Raw genomic sequence first — 21,072 nt, forward strand, 5'->3', positions numbered from 1 at the left:
AGCACGATGCTTGCTTATAGGCATAAAGCTCTGGCTGGGTTGAGTGCGCAGTACCACATAAACTAGTGGTGGCGGCTCACACACCGGAAACCCCAGCATTTGGAGAGGGACAGGCGCAGGAAGATCAGAAGTTCAACATCCTGTCAGGTACACAGTCTGGGAGATGCGAGATCTTGCCTTTAAAAAAATAAAATCACAGGCAGTGGTGACACATGCCTTTAATCCCAGCACTTGGGAGGCAGAGGCAGGCAGATTTCTGAGTTCGAGGCCAGCCTGGTCTACAGAGTGAGTTCCAGGACAGCCAGGGCTACACAGAGAAACCCTGTCTTGAAAACAAAACAAGAACAAAAACAAAAACAAGAAAATAAAAACAAAAATAAATAAATAAATCAAATCGCATTAGGTTTTTGAGATGGCGCTCCTGCCAAGGCTGATGACCGAGTGCAGTCCTGGAATCCACATGGCGGAAGGAGAGAGCTGACTCCCACCTCTCCCTTCTGAGCTCCCCTTGTACACTATAGCACTTTCAAGTCCTGTCCACCCCTCCGCTCCAAGTAAATAAATATAAAAATGTTAGTGTGAAAAAATAAATTAGGGGCTGAAGAGATGTCTCAGCTGTTCACACACACTGGGTTCAGTTCCCAACACCTAGGCCTGGCAGCTAGCTCACAAGTGCCTGTAACTCTGCCTCCAGAGGATGTGGTGTCCACAGGCATTGCACTCATGTGCACAAACCAACAGGTAGGCATGCACACATACACATAATCAAAACGTAAGAGAAAACCTTAAGGTCTTAAATGGTTGGGGAACGGAGGATGCATACAGCTGACTTAAGCATAAATCTGCACGTGCCAAGGACAACTGCATTGGAAGACCCCACAGTCACTGGCAGGAGGGAGGGAGTCTGGCTCCGGTGGGGATGAGCGCTTGGCCTCAGAACTCTCCTTTCACTTTTTCAGTCTGTGAGTAAAGTGAGCCCATTCCTTAACTTCCAGCCTCGGTTTCCTCTTTGCGGTGGGGTTGTGCACAGAGCCCACCTCTCAAGAGTGAAAGGGCTTTGTGCAGAGCATGTTTGACCTTGTTAGTTTAGGACTCGGGATACTTGGTATCCACTTGTCCCCTGCTTGGTGTGGCATGGTTTCGTGACTGTGACTTTCACAGTCTAGGAAACAACTGCAGTGTACTGCCTGTTGGTTTACACAAGATGAGCTGCAGCCTGAGGGTGTGTTTGAGTTCTGATGGTCGTATTAATAGAACAGCATTGTGTCTGTACACGTAGCTTGCGTAATAGTCAGGAACCACGAAGGGACTGTGACCCTGATCACAGTTCTGTTTCCCAGGCTGCTCTGCTCTGCTCTGCTCTGCTCTGCTCTCTCACCCCACTCCTTTCAGATGGTCTCTTAATGTAGCCCAGGCTAGCCTGAAATTTTGGCTGCTTCTTTCTCAGGCTTCTGAGGCAGGGCTACAGATGGGTGTGGTCATGTTGCTCACTTTATTTCCCAGTGGTCTTTGTGGGCAATCATGGATCTCTTGTATGCCTTTCCTTCCGGGAGGACCCTTCCTAGACTTGCCTGCAAGGTGCGGGTGTGTGGTGGGGTTCCATTGATAAAGGTAATGTTTGTATCTTTTATGTCAGCCAACCCCTAGACAACCATTTTTATCCCATTTGCCACTGCCATGGTGTGTTCCAACCGTGGGAGCTGTTCCCTCCCCCAGGTGGTCCTGTGTTGTACTCTGTGTATGTGTGTGTGTGTGTGTGTGTGTGTGTGTGTGTGTGTAGTGTATAGCCAGTTCTTTCCTGTCTGTACAGTAGTTGTTGCCATGTGCTCCAAGTAGCCTCTTTCTTCTGGGGAACATACAGAATATACTATGTGTATACAACCCAGGGCCTTACACAGTGTAAGCATGCACCCTAGTATGAGTCCTTGTCCCAGCCGCCATCTTCCTCCTTCCCCTGTGGACCATCTCTGTCTGTACAACTGTTGCTTCAGCACCTGACACTTTCTCATGCTTTAGCAAGTACATTTAGAGTCGTTGCTGTGTGCCAGGCACTGTGTTGGCTTTTGGGAAGAGAGGGAGTTTCAGAGACTGTTGTATCATGCTGGAGGATGGGAAAGAAAGCATTTAACAGTACATTTCTCAGGAGCCGAATGAAGGGCAGAGTGTACGGGGAGAGCAGGGAGTGGCCGCTCTCCTCTGGTCTGGGAGGGCCTTTGCGGTGGGATTTGAGGTGAGCAGCAGACAGCCTGGGCAGCTGTGAAGATTTGGGCAGGCAGATGGCAGGCCAAAGCAGAGTGGGTCTTGTGCTGCTGGGTGCCAGGAGGAAGAGACCGCTCTGAGAGAACCTTGGCAGGAAGCTGCCCAGGCTGCAGAGTTTCCAAACTCTGTCACATGACTCACAAGAAGACTTGCATTTCAGCCAGGCATGGGGGCCCAAGCCTTTAATCCCAGCATGAAAGGGGCAGAGGCAGGCTGATCTCTGAGAGTTCAAGGCCAGGTTGGTCTACAGAGTGACTTCCAGGATAGCCAGAGTTATGTAGTGAGAGCCTATCTCAATAAAATGAAGCAAAACAAAAAGTAGATGCATTCTCTGCCATACTCCCAAGGCCACACACGTGTGTAAGTGACACAAGCTTTAGGAGTCGCTCCTTCCGCATGTGACATGATGGCCTTTGCATTGAGCAGTTGTTTCTCTCCTGTTCCATTGCTCAGCTTACCGTCACCTGCCTTGTCTCCTCAGGGTGCCATTAAGGCCTGGGATTAGAGGTTTGCTGAATGTGTTGCTGCAGATGTACATAAGGAACTTGTATTCAATGAAATTGTATTATCATCATTATAAATATTTGTTTTGTATGTATGTGTATGTGTGTGCCTGAGTGTATGTCTGTGTATGTGTGTTTAGTAGCCTGCAGGAGACCAGAAGGGCATTGGATCCCTTGGAAGCAGAGTTACAGGTAGTTGTGAGCTGCCATGTATGTGCAGAAAACTCAAGCCAGGTCTTTTGTAAGAGCATCTTTCAACCACTGAGTCACCTCTCTAGCGTGTCTTCGTCGTCGTCGTCATCATCATCATCATTATTTTGGTGTTTTTGAGACAGGGTTTCTCTGTGTAGCCCTGGCAGTCCTGGAACTCACTTAGTAGACCAGGCTGGCTTTGAACTTAGAAATCCGCCTGCCTCTGCCTCCCAAATGCTGGGATTAAAAGTGTGCACCACCACTGATAATTGGCTCTTAAAATTACCACATAGGAACCATTCTGTGATACACAGTTCTCACAAAATTAGAGGTTGAGTTTTGTTTCATTCCTTGGGTGCAGGAGGTTCTCAACTGACAATAGCCAATGGAGGAGGGAGATGGTTTGGGGGAAGCCACAGTGTCTGTGTGGGGTTTCTGCTGACTCCGGGCCATATCTCTCACTTGGAGACAGGGAGGTGACCTCTGTGAGTAGGCCACCTCCTTCAACTCAGGCCACCTCCTTCTGCTTTAGCAGGAAGGAAGCTGGGCTCGGCCGGCTGTATCCATGCCCTGTACAGTGTGAATCTCTGGCTCCGTTTTAGGGAGGCTTCTGAGTGGAAGTGTTCCCTGCTCTGTGTTACATGGAGCCCCATTGGAGCCGGTACTCTGCCCGGAAGTGCTGGCCGTAGAGCTCTGGGTGGGTTGGCTCCTCCCAGGGCTCTGCTCCAGTGCCTGCCTCAGGGTCTTCCCTGTCTTGTAGCTGCTGCCTCACCACCCAAACCAGGAAAGGACCCAGCACCCCCCTCCCCCACATCCACACCACCCGCTGTGCAGCCAGGACAGGAGGCTCAGGTAGGCAGCCTTCTTGGGTGGGAGAATAGGTGAGGGGCACAGGGTCATGACAGTGACCATCGTGGGAGGAAGCTGGTTGGCTCTGCTGACATTCAGAGGGTGTTCTCTGTTCTTGTCCTGTTGGGTCCCAGGGCCAGGGTGCCAGCCCACAAACCAGGGTGCCAGCCCGCCAGCCCCATTTTGTAGCTGGGAGCCGGACTGTTTTCCCCAGAGTTTGAGTGAGTCAGGTCCATTACTGTGACTGAATGGACAAAGCTCATGCTGTCCTTGCCATCATGGGACTGTCAGGAGATTCATGCGTAATGACGCACAGTGATGCGAATATTCCCTATACTCTGTGGAGTCCGAGTTTTGAACCACTCAGGGTGATTTCACGGAGGCCCCTCCGCAGCAGCATCTCTTAGGCCCTGTCGATCAGATAGGAAGGAAACATTGGCTCAGGGAGGTTTGGTCCTTTGTCCAAGGTCACTCAGTAAAATAGTAGGGGTCACCTTGCTAGTCCCACCTCCCAAGGACATCAGCTTTTCACAAGCTTTAGAGAGAATGCCCAGAGAGTGTATTTGAACTGAGACTGATGGGTAAGCTGATGGAGAACCAAGGCCCAGCGGCCACCCAGAGAAAAAGAGGGTTGGCTAGAGCAGCTACCAAGAGGAGCAGTACACTGAGTTGCCTTCTCTAGGCAGGGGCCCTTCCTTGGAGGCCGGAAGTCTGGCCTTCACTGTTTCCATACTGGCTTGGGATGGTAAACAAGTCGCCCTTCTCCGGGCGTTGGCTTCCTCGTGTTGGAGAAGGTGACAGTGTCCTGTCCTCTGCTTCCTCCAGGATCCTGATCTTCTTGTGTTAGCACTATGGGGCTTTACGTACATTTGAGGGAGACATGGCTGTGAAGGGAGGGGAAGGGGACAGACAACCAGGAGCAACATGGCTGCTAACTGTATCCCGTTCCCTGCAGGGTGATGACCTCTCCCCGGACAGCCTGTCCGAGCAGGGCAAACAGCAGCCCCCCAGCAGCGCATGCGCGGCCTGTGGGCAGCGGGTGCATCTGGTGCAGCGGTACTTGGCGGAGGGCAGGCTCTACCACCGGCACTGCTTCCGGTGAGTGCTATGGGCAGGGCCAGGGCGTGTCTCCTGCCCCTGGGAGGGAGCTCCCCTGGGGTCAGCACCCACTGTGCCTGGCTTCTGGCTGAGTACTCAGCTTATCCTCCCTTTCTAGAGGAACAAACTACATCTTAGAAGAAAAAGGCCTGCCCAGTCACAGGATTTCCCTCCAGGTCTCATTTTTGAAGAGTTCTTTATTTGTACGCATGCGTATATGACTATGGGAGCCGCGCCATGTATGGGGATGCCCTTCGAGGCCAGCTGGAGTTACAAGCAGTTGTGAGCTGCCCGATGTGGGTGCTCAGAACCAAACTGGTCCTCTGCAAGAGCAACAGGTGCCCGCAAGTGCTGGGTCGCCCCTCCAGCCAGAGCCTTTTCTTTTCTGAGGTGCTAAGGCTTGAACCCAGGCCCAGGCGCGAGATGGGCACGCATTCCACCACTGTGCTTCGTGCCCAGTGTTTGGAGCTCAGGGCTAAGGGCTTGCGCTACATCTTCAAGCTCCTGAATGTAACTACCTGGTGCTCACAAAAGGATATGTACCCTATGCTGTTGAAACAAGAAAGGCTTTTCTTAGCCGGGCGGTGGTGGCGCACGCCTTTAATCCCAGCACTTGGGAGGCAGAGGCAGGTGGATTTCTGAGTTCGAGGCCAGCCTGGTCTACAGAACGAATTCCAGGACAGCCAGGGCTACACAGAGAAACCCTTGTCTTGAAAAACCAAAAAAAAAAAGAGTGCCAGGGATACACAGAGAAACCCTGTCTCAAACAATCAAATAAACAACAAAAAACAAAAAAACAAAAACAAAAACAAAAAGCATGTGGGGGGCTGGAGAGAAGGGTGGGCAGTTAAAGTGGCTGCTCTTTCGGGGACCCAGGTTCCATCCCAGCATCCCCATGGCAGCTCGCAGTTTTCTGTAATCTAGTTCTGGGGCATCTGATGCCGCCTTCTGGCCTCGTCTGGCACCAGGCGTACATGTGCATAGACATACATGTAGGCAAAACACTTAGTCCTACACATAAGTAAATCTTGATGTTAACTAGATGTAAGTATATGGTAGGAAACTTGTGTCAGTAGATGCCTAGCCTGAACAAGAGCTTCCTGCAGCCCGGTGATACGGAGTCAGTCTGAGACATTGTATCTTATTCTATTATGTATGTATTCATTGAAAACAACCCAGCCGAAGACTGGGGAGTGACCTGATGGTAGACTGGTTATCTAGTATTTACAAGACACTGGGTTCCATCCGGAACCAACAAACCTCTGACAGCTGCCGTGTTCTTTTTTTCTGGGAAGTGCAGGGTAAGGAGCCAGGATGAGCCTGGTAGAGGAAGTGGAAAATTAGGGGAAAACTGGTCTCTGAAGGAGGCCTAGCCAGCCTGCTATGTCGTCTGCAGATGTCGGCAGTGTTCCAGCACGCTGGTCCCAGGCTCTTACAGTAGTGGGCCCGAGGAAGGCTCCTTTGTGTGTGCAGAACGCTGCACCAGGCCGGGTCCCGGAGGCCGGTCAGGAACTAGGCCCCTTTCACAGCAAAAGCAGCAGCCTGCTGCAGAAGCCAAGGATGCAGAGGATAGTGACCCGAGCCTGAGCGTGGCTGCGGTGGCCGAGGCAGACGGGCTCCAGGCCAGCTCCGAGGTACAGCCCCACACCCTGAGCAAGCCGCCTCTTCCCAGCAAGCCCCAGGAGCTGGCCAGTCCCCCTGTTGGCCGGCCCACACCTGCCCCCAGGAAGGCTTCTGAGAATTCAGCCTTAACACCCCCAACACCGAGACCTCGGTCTAGCCTGCAGCAAGATGGCATGGTGGAGCAGAGTGTCAGCAGTGGCCTTGTGAATGGTGAGTGAGGGAGGGCACAGCTGGATGGGGCATGCTGGCATGTAAATTTACATGTGGGCATGTAAATAGCCAGGAACGTTGTCAGCCAACCCTCCCCCTTTGTTAAAGATTTATTTTATTTTAAACTCTCTGTGTGTGTGTGTGTGTGTGTGTGTGTGTGTGTGTACGTGGGAATGTGCTTGTGAGTGTTGGTGCCTACAAAGTCCAGAGGCGCTGTGCACATTGGATCCCCTGGAGCTGGGGTTATGGGTTGTTGTAGGCCGCCTGATATGGGTGCTGGGAACGGAACTTGGGTCCTCTGGAAAAGCAGCAAGTGCTCTTAGCTGCTGCGGCATCTGTCCAGCCCCATGGAGTGCTTTCTGAGCCAGTACCTGTGTGTGCCGTGTGATGCCGTTACCTGTCATCTACCTTGTACCTTTTCATGCCACTTTCTCCAAACCGGTACAGCTTAAACCACAGGCCCACCCGCACTGTCTGTTGCCTATTGTTTCTGTCTCGTGGTTTGGAGTGTGCACACGTGTCCTGGGTCTCTCTGAGACAGTGCGTATTGATGTCAGTCATATGTTTCCTTGCCCCCAGGCACGCTCTAGATAACCTCCTACCCCCATCATGCATGTCTGGTGTCTGTCCAGGGCAGTGGTTTTCAACCTGTCACAGGAGGGTCACCTAAGACCATTGGAAAACACAGATAATTATATTATGATTCATAATAGTAGCAAAATTACAGTTATGAAGTGGCAACAAAAATAATTTTATGGCTAGGGGTCACCACAACATGAGGGACTGTATTAAAGGGTTGTGGCATTAGGAAGGTTGGGATCCACTGGTCTAACCAGCTAAGGGCCTGGGGTCAGGTGGTCTCCTGAGCTTATCTGGACTGCAGTGGAGACTCGTGGCTTGCTGTCTGCAGGATATTTTTAGATGACCTCCATGTGTGGTGTGAGCTTGTGGGATCACACTCTGGAAAGCTGAGATATGCTAAGCATTCCTTATCAGTCAGGGAAGGCAATGTAGGCCCAAGGGGGAGAGAGAGCACCTGGGGACTTGTACCAGAACATTCTGTGTGTTTGAATCCGCTCAGCACTTCTGGAGGCTGGCTTAGGTTTGGGCACCGGGGACACAGATAATGTTTGGATCTTACTGTGTTTTCTTGGAGGAACCAGTGTCCAAGGGTGATAGGCACGGGCAGACATACTGCTGGCATGGATGGAAGTAGGAGTCAAGGGAGGCTTCCAGGAGAAGGTGGCACCTGGGTAGATATCCTAGTAGAGGAAGTGACTGAGGGCGTTCAGGTTGGGACTAGGCTAACATGCTAAGTCTCTGGCCAGCCTCTGACTGTGACTGGTCAATCTCCCATTCAACCTCCATCTTATCTAGTCTCCTTGAGCGCTGGGCAGGGAGGGGCTGTGGTCACCCTAGTCTGTGACCTGCCAGTTAGGTCACAGCACCCTAGCTGCCATGAAGGCCTGGCTCACTGCTCTTTCCTATCTAGGGAGACTACAGGAACCGCCTATTCCCAAGCCAAGAGGGACACCCAAGCTGTCAGAGAGGTATGCTGGTCCCCTAAAGGCCTTAGTCAGGAAGCGGGTATTTCTAGGGCTCAGGTCCGGAAAGGATTTCCTGGGCCCACAAGGAGGCTCCTGTGTGGGTGAGGAAGGAAAGCCACATCCCCGACGTGGGCTCCAGGTGGAGACAGCCCTTAGTGTTACTCCACCTCCACAAGCCTGTGCTTCCTGCATAGGAGTCTAGGCCTCATTCATAGAGTACCGAAAGGCCTGGAAGAGCTTAGTCTGGCTCTGGGGAGGCCATGCCTCCTCATCAGGATGGCTGCCCCGTGAGGGGCTACAGCGTACTACTGGCGAACATTTGCGCCACTCCTGGTGTGTGACCATACTCAGAGGAAGGATGTAGAACCCTAACCACTGGACCCTAATCATGGCCCTGTGAGACAGGGAATGTTAGTAATGTCTCTGTGGAACAGATGAGCTTGAGGCCTAGGGTGACGTCACTAAATGTCACATAGTCCCCTTTGGGGGCTGGATTAACAGTAGCTGTGTTGTTGAAGGTTTGTCTTCTCAGGATCTCAGGGTGCCCTATTGGGATGTGGGTACCATAACCCATTTTAGCTTTGTGCTTGGCCTGACCCTGGGGCTGGGCTTGGGAGAATAGAGGGCTCAGCTTCTCCTGCTCCCCACTGGCACAGACTGAAACTTCCCAGAGAGAAGGCTGAACCCTTGCCTTGGCCTCCCTCTAGGATGCCAGCACCAAGGAAGGACCCCCCATGGATCACATTGGTGCAGACAGAACCAAAGAAGAAGCCAGCCCCACTGCCCCCCAGCAGCGGTCCTGGGCCACTGAGTCAGACCTCCAGACAGGTGGAGAATGGAGGCCCGGAGGAAAGGATCCAGAAAAGCCCAGGAGCTGAGCCAGAGCCCAAGCCCTACAACCCATTTGAGGAGGACGAGGAAGAAGAGTCTGGCTCAGCAGTACCCAGCCCTGCTCCAGCCCCACCAGTACCCAGCCTTTCCCCAGCCCCATCAGAGGCCACCCCCAAGTCCCTGCACCCCTGGTATGGCATCACCCCCACCAGCAGCCCCAAGACGAAGAAGCGCCCTGCCCCGAGAGCACCCAGTGCTTCCCCACTTGGTAAGTGCATGGAGCTTCCTTACCTGTTTGCACACTGTGGGGTGCATGGTCTCCCATCTCATCCCAGAGCAGGCTGGGAGTGGGATGGTACGACTGCCACATCATAGGGAAGGCTTGGCACTGAAGCACTGGAGGCAGAATTTGAACCCCAGCTTTTAGCATGTCCTGTTAGGCTAATTCAGTGGGGGCAGTCAGGGAAGTGCATGGTATGGCCCTGCACTGGGCTTCTGAAAGGTACAAGGCCCAGTTAATTTGAACCCCGCTTCCCTGGGTCTCTGTTTCTCTAGCCACTGAACATCATGGCGCCTACTTGGCTATGTAGTCTCCTCATTGTGGGGGGTCAGCTCCAGGTGCTATGCCTCTCCTGTCCCTTTGGCATAGTATACCATATATGTGGGCTTTACTTCTGATTTGTCTTAAGCTCTTGGTCCCCTTCCCACCCCTAGGCTGTGGCTGCCTTTTACAGCTTCAGTGGGACCCAGTGCCTGTTAGGAGCAATTACAGGCCAATGCTCTCATGGTCTGAGTCCCCTTGCTGGGTGGGTTTGGGGTCATGGGGGCGTGAGCTCTGAAGTTGGACAAAAACAGGTTCAAAGATGACCCTAGCTAGAGAGAATCCTTGGCTGAGTCCGTGGCTTCCTCCAGGAACTATGATGATGGCTGTGGAGGTGTAAAGCTGAACCTGGCAGTGGCTGGCCCAGCACTGGTTGAAGCAAGTGTTAGCTCTCCCTCTGCTGGTGCCTTCCTTCCAGTCTCTGTTCTAGAGGCAGAGGCCACCCTCACTCTCCCTGCCTTCCTTCTACTAGAGTCTCCACCCGCCCCAGCAGCTGTGGGACAGGTTGGGGAGTGGAGGCAGCTGTCTAGCTGGATGAAAGGTTAGGTTAGGACCAAGCATGGTGGCGGTGGCACATGCCTTTAATCCCAGCACTCAGGAGGCAGAGGCAGGTAGATCTCTGAGTTCAGAGCCAGCCTGGTCAGCAGAGTGAGTTCCAGGACAGCCAGGGCTACATATAGATGTGCTATAAGGTGGCCCACTAGAGCATCAGGGAATCCAGGTGGGTCTGAAGGTGGAGTGGCTTTGTAACATGGGTCCTGGCATGAGTTTGGTATTCTCTGGCCTAGTGCCCATCCAGATGGGGAGGAGCTTGGTGTCCAGGGATCCCCTCAGCTCTGGAGCAGGGTGTGTTGGGTCAGGACAGAAGTCCTGTCCACCTCTTGATTTTGCTGGTTTACTCATTTCAACAGCTATCCACGCCTCCCGCCTGTCACACTCAGAACCTCCTTCAGCTACACCGTCACCAGCTCTTAGTGTGGAGAGTCTGTCATCTGAGAGCTCCAGTCACACTGCCAGTGCAGAACCTTTGGAGCCGCCTGCTGTACCCAAGAGCTCCTCGGATCCTGCTGTGCACGTGCCTGATACCCCTGGCACCTCTGGGAACTCTGTCACCCCCTTAGCCAACTCTTCCCTATCGTCTTCTGAGGAGCTAGGGCAGCCTAGTGGTGAACAAATGCCACAGGCCAGGACAAAGGGCAGCACTGGTACCCATTCTACCAAGCCCTTCAGTGGTGCCACCCCCACCCCCTTCTTGTTGGCTAGAGACCGGAATCCTGCACCTTCCGTGGGGAACTCATCCCCACAGTTGCAGATCAAGGTGAGTGCTCTGTGGGTGCCAAAGGCAGCTTTCCTTCTAGCTGGTGGATGTGTATCTGTCACAGGGCAAGAATGCCCAACTCTAGCTTGAGTGGACATAGCCATCATTATCTGTGAGACACAGATCCGTGGGACTCTTCACCCCCAGCCTGCTTACTGACTGCTCACCAGCCTGTTCACTAACACAGCAAGATCGGTCCATCCTCTGCCCAGCACCCACACCTCGCACTCACTGGCTTCATTGATGCCATGCCTTGGGCATGTTGCCTTAAGTTGCTGTCCTTGTCCTCTCTGGGCGCCCAGTGTACACACAGAGACAGGCATTTGATTGCTCTAGAATGCAATTTTGAGTGAAGCACAAATAGGAAAGATGTCTCCTTCAGTAGTGACTGCACCTCTTGCTGCCACCTCCTGTGTACGTGTGACACCTGGGCTTGAGGGCACACTGGTCTCTGTTCTTGAGGGGCCCATTGTGTGGCTAGCAGGTTCTGAAATGACTCATTTGTAGTCACACTGCTTTGTAGAAGCCAAGGGCAGCACCTGTCAGGCTCAAGGGCTCAGGACTCGCCTCCCGGGTTCCTCTTTTATGGGATATGGGGGAGTGCTTATGGAGGAGGACAGACCAGGCCTAACCCTCCACCCTTGTTGGTCTCAGAGGTGAAGTGGGCATGAGGAGGGTCGCTCTAGGCTCCTCTCTGGGCATCTGGCTTTTGGCAGGTTCTATAGTTCTAGGTTCACTTGTTTCTCAGCCCCTGGGCTTGTCTAGTCTTACACATATTGTGGCTGGACAACACAGGTAAGGTGACTGTCTTTGTAGCTGGCATTGTTGGCCCAGCCTACCTATATGCCTGTCCCTCTCTGGGCCTCTCTCTCTGTGTCTCTGCTCTGCACCACACCTGACTCACACAGAGCTGTTTTCACCAGCCATGGCCTGAGCAGAAAGGCGTGTAAGGTGTGAGAGCTGGCTCCAGGAAGCAGTCTGGAAGTGAAACCATTTGCGAATGAGTGTGGAGAGTTGGAGCTTGGGGCATTTCGTTCTTTCCTGAGCCCTCCCTTCCTGCCACTTGGGTCCTGTATGATCAGACTTCTCCGACTTAACTATCTGTCGTGTCTACCTTTAGTCTTCCTGCAAGGAGAATCCTTTCAACCGGAAACCATCTCCCTCTGCGTCTCCAACCGTAAGGAAGGCCACCAAAGGAGCCAAGCCTGTGAGGCCACCTGCCCCCGGACACGGCTTTCCACTCATCAAACGCAAGGTGCCAGCTGGCCTGGGCCAGTACCCTCCCCTCAGCAGCCTTAGGCTTTTGTGTGTGGTCCTATTGGAAGGCTGAACTTAGCCTAGGGATCCTGCATATCCAGGAGCAGTGGGTGGGTGTTTGTGTCTAACCGTTCAAGTGCAGAGAGTGAGCGTGGGAGCAACTTGTGCTTCTCAGAAGGGAGCCCCCAGGGTTCTCCATAACCTGTTCTACTAGCTCACTGCCCAACAGAGAACCCTTCTGAGTGACAGGGCAGAGAGGGGTTCTGTGGAGCAGGGACATAGACGTCTCATGGGGAGTCTGTCAGACCTTGACATGGAGGGTTCCTGGCCATCCCACTCTGGTCCCTTCCCCACACCCATGGTGCTTTGTCATGCTCCTTGGGGTCAAGACCTGGGTTCCTAGAGTGTACAGTGGCTAGGGGACCCTGTGAGTTGGAGGAGAGCCGATGGAGGGGAGGGCCACCACTCTTTAGGTGACAAGAATATTGCTGGGCAGGTCCAGGCTGACCAGTATATTCCTGAGGAGGACATCTATGGTGAGATGGACAATATTGAGCGCCAGCTTGATGCCCTGGAACACAGTGGGGTTCTGTTGGAGGAGAAGCTGCGTGGTGGAGCAAATGGTGAGGGAGCTGCAGAGAGGAGCTGGCTGAGGGTTGTGGGTTGAGGGGAGCCCCTCAACCTGGGAGTGCGGAGCTGGGAGGAGTGCCAGCTCTGGCCTTAGTGGAGATCTGGCTTCCAGAGGGCAGCGAGGACGACATGCTGGTGGACTGGTTCAAGCTCATCCATGAGAAGCATCTACTAGTGCGGCGAGAGTCGGAGCTCATTTATGTGTGAGTCTTGACAACCTTGCCTGCTTCCCGCTGGGGTCTGAGGAGAACTGGGAATTGTGCTGTCCGCCATAACAGCACTGCCTGCAGATGAGCACTTAGCGGAAGTGTTCACCGCCTCTTCCTTCCACCCTTCAGCTTCAAGCAGCAGAACCTGGAGCAGCGCCAGGCTGATGTGGAGTTTGAACTCCGGTGCCTTCTCAACAAGCCAGGTGAGCCTGGGACTCAGAGATTTAGGAGACCCTTGGCCAGCCCAGGCCACATGAGCCTCTTAAAAACTGAAAAATAGGGGTAGGGAGGTTACTTAGTAAGTGCTCTGGAACTCGCTCTGTAGACCAGGCTGGCCTCAAACTCACAGAGATCTACCTGCCTTTGTCTCCCAAGTGCTGAGATTAAAGGCGTGTGCCACCACCGCCTGGCTGATTTTTTCTTTAAAGATTTATTTATTTTTATGTGTATGAGTACACTATAGTTGTACAGATGGCTACTCGCTCAGGCCCTGCTCATTCTGGCCCCGCTTGCTCTGGTCTGCTTGCTCTGGTGTAATACACTGTAGCTGTCTTCAGACACACCAGAAGAGGGCATCAGATCTCATTATGGGTGGTTGTGAGCCACTATGTGGTTGCTGGGATCCGAACTCAGGACCTTCGGAAGAGCAGTCAGTGCTCTTATCCGCTGAGCCATCTCTCCAGCCCCCAACTCTGATTCTTAGAACCCATGTATTTGTTGACTCTGGGCATGGTGGGAACCTTAGGTGGTCGAGGGCTGAGTTAGGAAATGGAGTAGAAGAGTGCTTGACTTGTCCGTGGTTGTGGCATGTACTGATTCATAGCTGCTGGTAGAGAGAGACCACAGAACCATGGGAGGATGCAGGGCTCTGACCGCTTTCCTATGTGGTGACATCATCACACACCGATGCCATTTTACAGCTGGGGTTATAGAAAAACTGGCTCAGAGACTGGGGTTTCTTCATCTGTGTAGGAACTGCTAGCTCTGTCTCTGCCCCATGCCTGTCCTCACATGGATTCTTACCGTCTCTGTGACTGAAGTCTTGCCTCTTCATTGACTTGGGAACTTGGAAGGCTGGAATGGCCCCAAGTCACAGAAGGTCCTTGGCTTTTGCCAACTGTGAGTCACTCAGAGTTTCACCTCAGCAGGAGACTGGGGGTATGGCCACCTCTCAGGAATCCAGTGTGACTAGAGTGGGTATGACTGCTATCCTCAAGTCAGCTTGCCCCTGACACTGCTTTTGAAGATGAGGCTAGTTTATTGGGACCCTGAGGGAGACGGACCCATAGATGCCACAAAAGGCCACCATGTAGGTGGTCAGGCAGCTGGGTTCAATTACTGGCCTTATTTTCTCTGGTCAATGCTGGCAAAGGCTTAGTTTTCCAAAGCTTCAGTGTCCCTGCACATAGACTAGGAGCACAACCTACCCAGGTTCCCCATGTGAGGACACAGGAGGATTGGAATTTGGGTAGTGGCTGTGAAGCCATATGCTGTCCCCAGGACTAGGCTGGGTTTCCTGCCCCTCAAGGTGAGGTCCTAGGGGGATGGGGTAGTTCCTGGTAGCTTCAGGATGCTTAGCACACGAGGGGCATCAGATGTGGGCACCCAACCTTGGAGTGGAGCCCACAGACCATGAGAGAAACCCAGACATAGGTGGCCCCTGAGGGTGGTTCTGTGAGACACTGAGGGGCCTGGAAGAGGGAAGAAGCTGAAGGGTAGCAAGTGTTAGTGACATCAGAGAGCCCCCAGCTGGGCTCCTGTCCCCAGTGTCCCTCCAGGTACTCTCCTCCATGGCCTTGGGAGCATGTTCCACTGTGTGACTTCTGCAGGTGGACCCTTGGGAGTTCCCTGTCCTTCCTATGCTCGTCCATGGCCAGTCCCATGTTGCTTCCCTCAGAAAGCCACCAAGAAATGTCTGTTGCAGGAAACCTTTGAGGCTTGCTGGCCCTGCAGGGCATCTCTTAAAGGGTATTTGGTGGACAGCCAAGTGTTCTTGGTTTTCTTCTAGAACTACCTTCATTTTCCTACCAGCTTGCAAGTGGTACTCTGGGCCCTTCTCAGTGTCACGGAACGGATGGCCGCTGTCTTCCCTGGACTCAGGTGGTGTGCCCTGTCCTTGTGAAAAGGAGGTTCTCACCACTCACCTTGACTTTCTCCTTTGGCAGAAAAGGACTGGACAGATGAGGATCGGGCCAGAGAGACGGTGTTGATGCAGGAACTCATGACCCTCATCGAGCAGCGAGATGCCATCGTCAACTGCCTGGATGAGGACCGGCAGAGGTGCCATGCCTAGAACCCCATGGGGGGAGCAACTTCCTGGCAGGGAAGAGAGCTTGCCCTCATGCTTGCTCAGTCCTGTGGGGCCTGGACTTGGAAGGGACCCACAAGTGACCAGGTTCCTTCCTGCCATGGACACTCAGCTTCTCTTTTCTACCCAGGGAAGAAGAGGAAGACAAGATGTTGGAAACTATGATCAAGAAGAAAGGTGAGGCTCATCCTGAGGAAGGGCTAGCACCTCCCTGTGAGCTCCAGCCTGTGTTTGCAGCCTGACATGGAAGGTTGTGCAGCCCCATGGGATGCTTGGCTGTAATGCAAACTCCCAGCCTCTGGAGGGAGGGAGGCCAGTCCTAGCCAGGAACTTCTTTGTGTCCACAGGATGTGGTCTACCAGGGGCCTAGGCCCTGAATGGTTTTGCCCTCTGCTCTTCAAGCTGGCTTGGGGGTCTGGGAAGCTAGAGCCTGCTCAGCATCAGAGTACCTAAAGTGGCTAAAAGATGCAGCTCTGAGGGCTGGGGCTTGGCGTTTGACCTCAGTTCCACCTGTGGCTCACTGTGGTTGTGTGGCCAGGTGGCCGATGTTGGAGCTAGGCTGGCTTCTGGTCCCAGCTTGGGCACATGAGCTGAGTTCCTGGGCCAGTTCCTTCAGGCCTCACCTCACCTGTTTGCAATGGCGCCTCTTCCTGGTGTGGCTGAGGGGTATAGAACTGACTGAAAAGCACCAGCCTGAGGTTAGGCACCTGTGAGCAGTGTGGTCAGTGTTGATTCTTTTCAACGGCACACAGTTTCCTTGTGAAAGTTTGAGGTTGAGGTGTATGGCGTCTGAGGTGTCCTCTAGTCCTGACAGTCGGTGTTTCTGTTGTAGCCTATAGAGCAGTGCACCCCAGTACAGGTGACCTGAGCTATTACATAAAAAGTGGGCTACCCCTCAGAGGTTCCACATTGTTCTCGCAGATGTGGATCTCAGGGAGAAAAGGGAGACTGGGTATATTGGCCTAACTCGGTGCATGGATGGTTGCATACCTGCTCAGTGACACTGGCCACTGCCCCATCCTATCCAGGTTGTCCCCTCCTTCCCTCCCTGGCTGAGTGTCTTTGTTCTCTGCTGCAGATTTCCAGAGAGAGGTGGAGTCCGACAGTAAGAAGAAGGGCAAATTCAAGACCATGAAGGTGCTGAAGCTTCTGGGAAACAGGCGAGAAGCCAAGAGCAAGGCCCCTGGGGACAAGAGCTGACAGCAGAGGAAGCCACCTTTCCTCTCCTGGAGCCTTGAGGCCAGAGCAGCACTCTGCTGCCCGTGGACCTGCCAAGGGGGACGATGACCTTGGGAGGGAGTCTCTGGGTGACCTTTGCCCTCCTTAGTGGTCTCCAGCTGGTCTGGGCTAAAGATTTTTCCTTCTTCCCTGTGTCCCAGGCAGCTCTGACTTAGCACTGCCCACTTGGATTCAGACCCCAGATGCTGTGATGAGCCTAGGGGCAAGCAGGGATGCAGGCTCCAGGCAGAGGAAGTGGCTCTCCTTGTTGCTCCCTGAACCAGGCCAGATGGGGTCTTCACCATCATCAGTCCTGCTCACAGCAGGCCCTGGCTAAGGGCTTGTGGGCCTTGCAGCAAGGTTGCCTGCCTAGTTTCTTCCTTCCCAGCCCTGACCCTTGGTCCCTGCCTTCCTATCCAGCACAGATGCCCTTGAAACTCTGTCACCTCACTCAGGAGCTGTATTTTTGAAGTCTCAAGTGCAGCCCCTCAGTGAGTGCTCTGTCTTGTGTCAGAAGGGAATGAAATGGGCTGATGACAGTTCCGGTTCCTGTCCCTCATCCCCCTTGCTCTGTGGGAATCCTTGTCTACCACCCAGGGACCTGCTGGCTGTGCTGGGGCAGTGACTCAGGTCAGCCCAGGAAGGGATGCTTTGGTAGGTGTCCTCTCATTCAGGCTTCCTGCCCACCCCATGCCCGGGGGATGGGCCCATTCCTTTTTGTCATCAGTGCAGCCTGTTCTGTTGTCTTCCCTCCAAGGTCTGCTGGCCAGTCACCCCTGAGTGGCTCTGGGAGAAGTGATGAAACCTCTTTTCACTGGGAAATGTGCCAGGCAGCTTATCATCTTGGGGACTTCAGAGTCCCTCCCTCTGCATCCTGGGAAGGAATTCATTGTATCTCAATTGTCAGCGCCCTGCAGCTTTAGGGACAGCTACGTCTGTGCCCTCTTGCCTGTCTGGGCTATCAGTTGAGAACTTGACCCATGTAGCTGTCCTGGAGCCAGCCCCGCCACCTCAGAGGTCTTTCAGAGGAGCCCTATGACCCAGTTGCTATAATCCAAGAGAGGGCTCTACCAGGCTGTCTCAGTGTCAAGGGAAGTTTGTACCTCAGTGGAACAAAGCAGCCTTTCTCACAGTTACCTGCGTCCTGTAAACATGGGCCTTGTGAACATGCCAGATCTTGCTCATTTTTCAGAATAAACCCAGAATCCAGTTCTTCTACAGGCATAAGTTGTAATGCTGACATCAAAGTTGAGTTTGTCAACTTGCTACACTTGTCCTGGGTTTTCCATTGTGCTAGACCTGCAAATTAGAGGGCTTGCCTCTACTGATTGAACCCTTATCTGCTGGCTTCTGCATAGTAGACATGTTTATTCTATGACAAGAACACAGATCATATGTTCTATTAGAATTATGGGGAACTTCTGGCAGGTGCAGGAAATATTTTCATTTATGGGGACAGAAAAATGACAATATTGGTGAAGGTCAGGCTGCTCAGTGTCAATAGCCTAAAGAAGGGACACTGATGTGCAGTGTACCAGCTGTGGAGCAGGTGGTGCACCAGGTGGGGAGTGGGTGTACCAGGTGGGGAGCAGGTGGTGCACCAGGTGGGGAGTGGATGTACCAGCTGGGGAGCAGGTAGTGCACCAGGTGGGGAGTGGGTGTACCAGGTGGGGAGTGGGTGTACCAGGTGGGGAGCAGGTGGTGCACCAGGTGGGGTGTACTAGGTGGTGGAATAGGTGTTGAGCAGGACTGCTTTCCTTATCAGGTGCTGCTTGACCTTCAGGCTAGGGCCTCAGGGACACTTGAAAGGAACTGTGGCATCTGCCAGTGCCATTTCAGTAAGGATTCCTCCATTTACATTTTTCCCCATAGTCTCTGTTTGGTGGAAGCCATAAAGGTGACCTTTAGGCCTGAGTGGGCTACTTGTCTTGGTGAACTTGAGTTTTCACACTGCAGTCCTGAAGGTTAGCGCTGGCTGCAGGCTGCTCAGGAACCTTGTTTCCCCTTTCTTCTGGAAAGTTGCAGACAGCAGTTAGATCCCATCTGTGCTGGACAGGTTCTGATTCGGAACAAGTACGCATTATCCACAGGGATACAAGGTGGCACATGTTATGGGCAAGTGAAATGTGTTTTATTGGCCAGTTAATCATTGTGGTTCAACATTTGCCCAAGGCTACAAGAAGGCAAAGATCTAAGGGAGGAAAGAGTCATGTTCACTGTTAGGTTGAGAAAGGCAAAACAGAGCACCTGAGGCCAGCTGTGACATCAGGAAAGCCAGAGGGAGGGTGCCCTTAGGCACATGTCCAAGGGGGTGAGCCATGGTGTGTCTGGGGCTTTCCTCTAGAGAAACACAGTAGCTGTGACAGTTACTCGGAAGTCCCACTGAGGCCTCTCCATCCTCAGGCAGTGACTAGGACACTGTCTCATGCCCCAGGACAGTGCCATGTCATGATCTGGCATGGCCCCTGTGGGTGGACCCTGCATGACAGAGTGAAGGGCTCTGGCTGTTGTGCTGGGTTTGTGGTCTCACTGGGCAAGCCCGCCTTTGTCTTGGGTTAAGTGGTGGCGAGGGCCTTCCTAAGCTCCTTGCTCCTCTTGCGATCAATGTCCTCCATTTCCCGTAGTTTCTGCAAAGAGCCACCAGGAAGAGCTGCTGTCATGGCAGGACATCTGAGACACTAACTATTCTAGTGCTGGCTGGGGCTCCTCCCATTTCATTCTACTCTTCCTCTTTGGTGGGCTCTCCTACCTGGGAGATTTCAGCCAGGATGATTCCTCGGTATTGCTTGCTCTGTCCCAGAGCCTCCATGGCAGCCAAGAATTCTTTCCTGTCCTGGATTTCCTTCACCACTGCACAGAGGAGAGGGGCCATCAATACACAGGGCAGTGGACGTACACAGGATCTCAGGCCATGCATGGTCTCTGAGCCCTATCACTTCTACACACACACACAGGCTCACATTCATCAAACCGGTCCAGCTCTGGAGCTGGGTCCTCTTGCCGCACGTGGGGAACCTTTTTCCGTTCCTCCATGTCCTTCCCAGTGGCAAAGATATTTTGGAGTCTTCGTTTCTCTTTCTCCAGATCTCCTGTGGGGCCCAGAAACGATTTTGCTAATGTGCAGGCAAGGCCTATTCAGTGTTCCCATCAGCCGTGTGCACTGCGGGTGTCTGGGTTGTGAGGCGTAGGGCTCTGCAGATCCCGTACTTGGCTGTTCCTGAGCAGAACATGTCAGGCTAGCAGTGGAAACAACCAAGACCAAGCACCAGTGCAGAGCTAGTGAGTAACCCAGAAACACAGGCCTCCGGAGTGGCCTGTGTGTAAGGAACTGTGGGGATGTTAGTGAGTCTGGGCCAAAGGCAATGTTAGAGGAGGAGGGGCTCCCAGATGTGGGCTCAAATACAGAGGAGATGGACTTGAGGGAACAGGAAGGTAAGCACATCCCTCTGGGATTGGGAAAACTGGATTAATTTGGAAAGAGTTCTGGGAAGATAAAGAGGGTCACCTGACTGGTTTCCCACCTGGGTTTGTTACCAGCTTACTTGAGTGATGCTGTCTGTCCCAGGCTGATGTGACCCCAGAAGAGAGCCCTAAACCCACCACTTACTGGTGGCCTGAGGCTTGAATTGCTCGCGACTGTATGCCCCATTGGCTTGACACAAGCTGGCGGGCCTGAGGTGAGAGTGGGTGGCCAGGATGGGAGGCAGGTAGACGGCTGAGGCTACCTTCTTGGAGGGAGAGCCCCTCTGGCTGGATGTCGGGTTGCACTGCAGGGGCAGAGGGGCTCCTCCTGGGAACACAAGGAGCAGGGGGGCACCTGTGGGGCTTGCTTTTCAAAGGAGGTAAGGTAGCTGCTTATCAGGTGTTCTTGAAGCTTCTAAAACGTCCAAGGAGGTTTCATTTGGTATGTACAAACGTGGTTCTCACACTGGATCATACCATATGGTCAATAACATCTTTTCCACTTACCAGTTTATCATGGCCAACTTTCTATAAGCACATTCATACGTAACTTATTTTTTTTATAGCTATGTACTAGTGGTTAGAATGATTACATTATTTATTCACGCTGCTCTACCCCTGGATATTCTTGTTGTCTCTGGGTGTTTTGTTTCTTTTTTGTTGGCTGGATTTTTACTACTTCCGACAATGCTGCAATAAATAAACATTCTTATACACTGAAGCTTCAGCGTGGGCCTTTATTTCTGTATTTTTAAAAACATTTTGTGTGTATCTCTACCTGTCTTTAACTAAAATCTACTGTTGTTAAAGAAACCCAGTCTCACCGGGCGGTGGTGGTGCACGCCTTTAATCCCAGCACTTGGGAGGCAGAGGCAGGCGGATTTCTGAGATCGAAGCCAGCCTGGTTTACAGAGTGAGTTCCAGGACAGCCAGAGCTATACAGAGAAACCCTGTCTG

General features: G+C 52.9%; 2 protein-coding genes across 10 annotated transcripts in view; one reads left to right on the plus strand and one right to left on the minus strand.

Moving 5' to 3' along the window:
- The window catches only part of Micall1 (MICAL like 1), a 24,643-nt gene extending 6,766 nt beyond the window's left edge, over nt 1–17,877 (plus strand). For 3 of the 5 annotated variants that reach the window (XM_031349121.1, XM_031349129.1, XM_031349139.1), the window contains exons 4-16: nt 3,715–3,806; nt 4,759–4,901; nt 6,298–6,734; nt 8,227–8,284; nt 8,989–9,380; nt 10,625–11,031; nt 12,152–12,286; nt 12,785–12,911; nt 13,031–13,121; nt 13,257–13,330; nt 15,293–15,407; nt 15,566–15,612; nt 16,514–17,877. In XM_031349121.1, the coding sequence (XP_031204981.1) occupies nt 3,715–3,806; nt 4,759–4,901; nt 6,298–6,734; nt 8,227–8,284; nt 8,989–9,380; nt 10,625–11,031; nt 12,152–12,286; nt 12,785–12,911; nt 13,031–13,121; nt 13,257–13,330; nt 15,293–15,407; nt 15,566–15,612; nt 16,514–16,635 (2,240 nt within the window). In that variant the 3' untranslated portion in view covers nt 16,636–17,877. The remainder of the gene's footprint in view (nt 1–3,714; nt 3,807–4,758; nt 4,902–6,297; nt 6,735–8,226; nt 8,285–8,988; nt 9,381–10,624; nt 11,032–12,151; nt 12,287–12,784; nt 12,912–13,030; nt 13,122–13,256; nt 13,331–15,292; nt 15,408–15,565; nt 15,613–16,513) is intronic. The other 2 variants (XR_004112716.1, XM_031349151.1) reach the window with 2 other exon arrangements.
- Nucleotides 17,878–18,006: 129 nt separating this feature from the next.
- Nucleotides 18,007–21,072, minus strand: part of CUNH22orf23 (chromosome unknown C22orf23 homolog) — a 7,037-nt gene continuing 3,971 nt past the window's right edge. For 2 of the 5 annotated variants that reach the window (XM_031349175.1, XM_031349192.1), the window contains 4 exons: nt 20,261–20,443; nt 19,614–19,742; nt 19,403–19,503; nt 18,769–19,280 (listed from right to left, as the gene is read on the minus strand). In XM_031349175.1, coding sequence (XP_031205035.1) covers nt 19,209–19,280; nt 19,403–19,503; nt 19,614–19,742; nt 20,261–20,443 — 485 coding nt within the window. In that variant the 3' untranslated portion in view covers nt 18,769–19,208. Of the gene's footprint in view, nt 18,713–18,768; nt 19,281–19,402; nt 19,504–19,613; nt 19,743–20,260; nt 20,444–21,072 lie in introns of those variants that run through there. The other 3 variants (XM_031349202.1, XM_031349212.1, XM_031349183.1) reach the window with 2 other exon arrangements.

The sequence above is a fragment of the Mastomys coucha genome, unplaced genomic scaffold, assembly GCF_008632895.1.
Source record: "Mastomys coucha isolate ucsf_1 unplaced genomic scaffold, UCSF_Mcou_1 pScaffold11, whole genome shotgun sequence".
Classification (NCBI taxonomy): domain Eukaryota; kingdom Metazoa; phylum Chordata; class Mammalia; order Rodentia; family Muridae; genus Mastomys; species Mastomys coucha.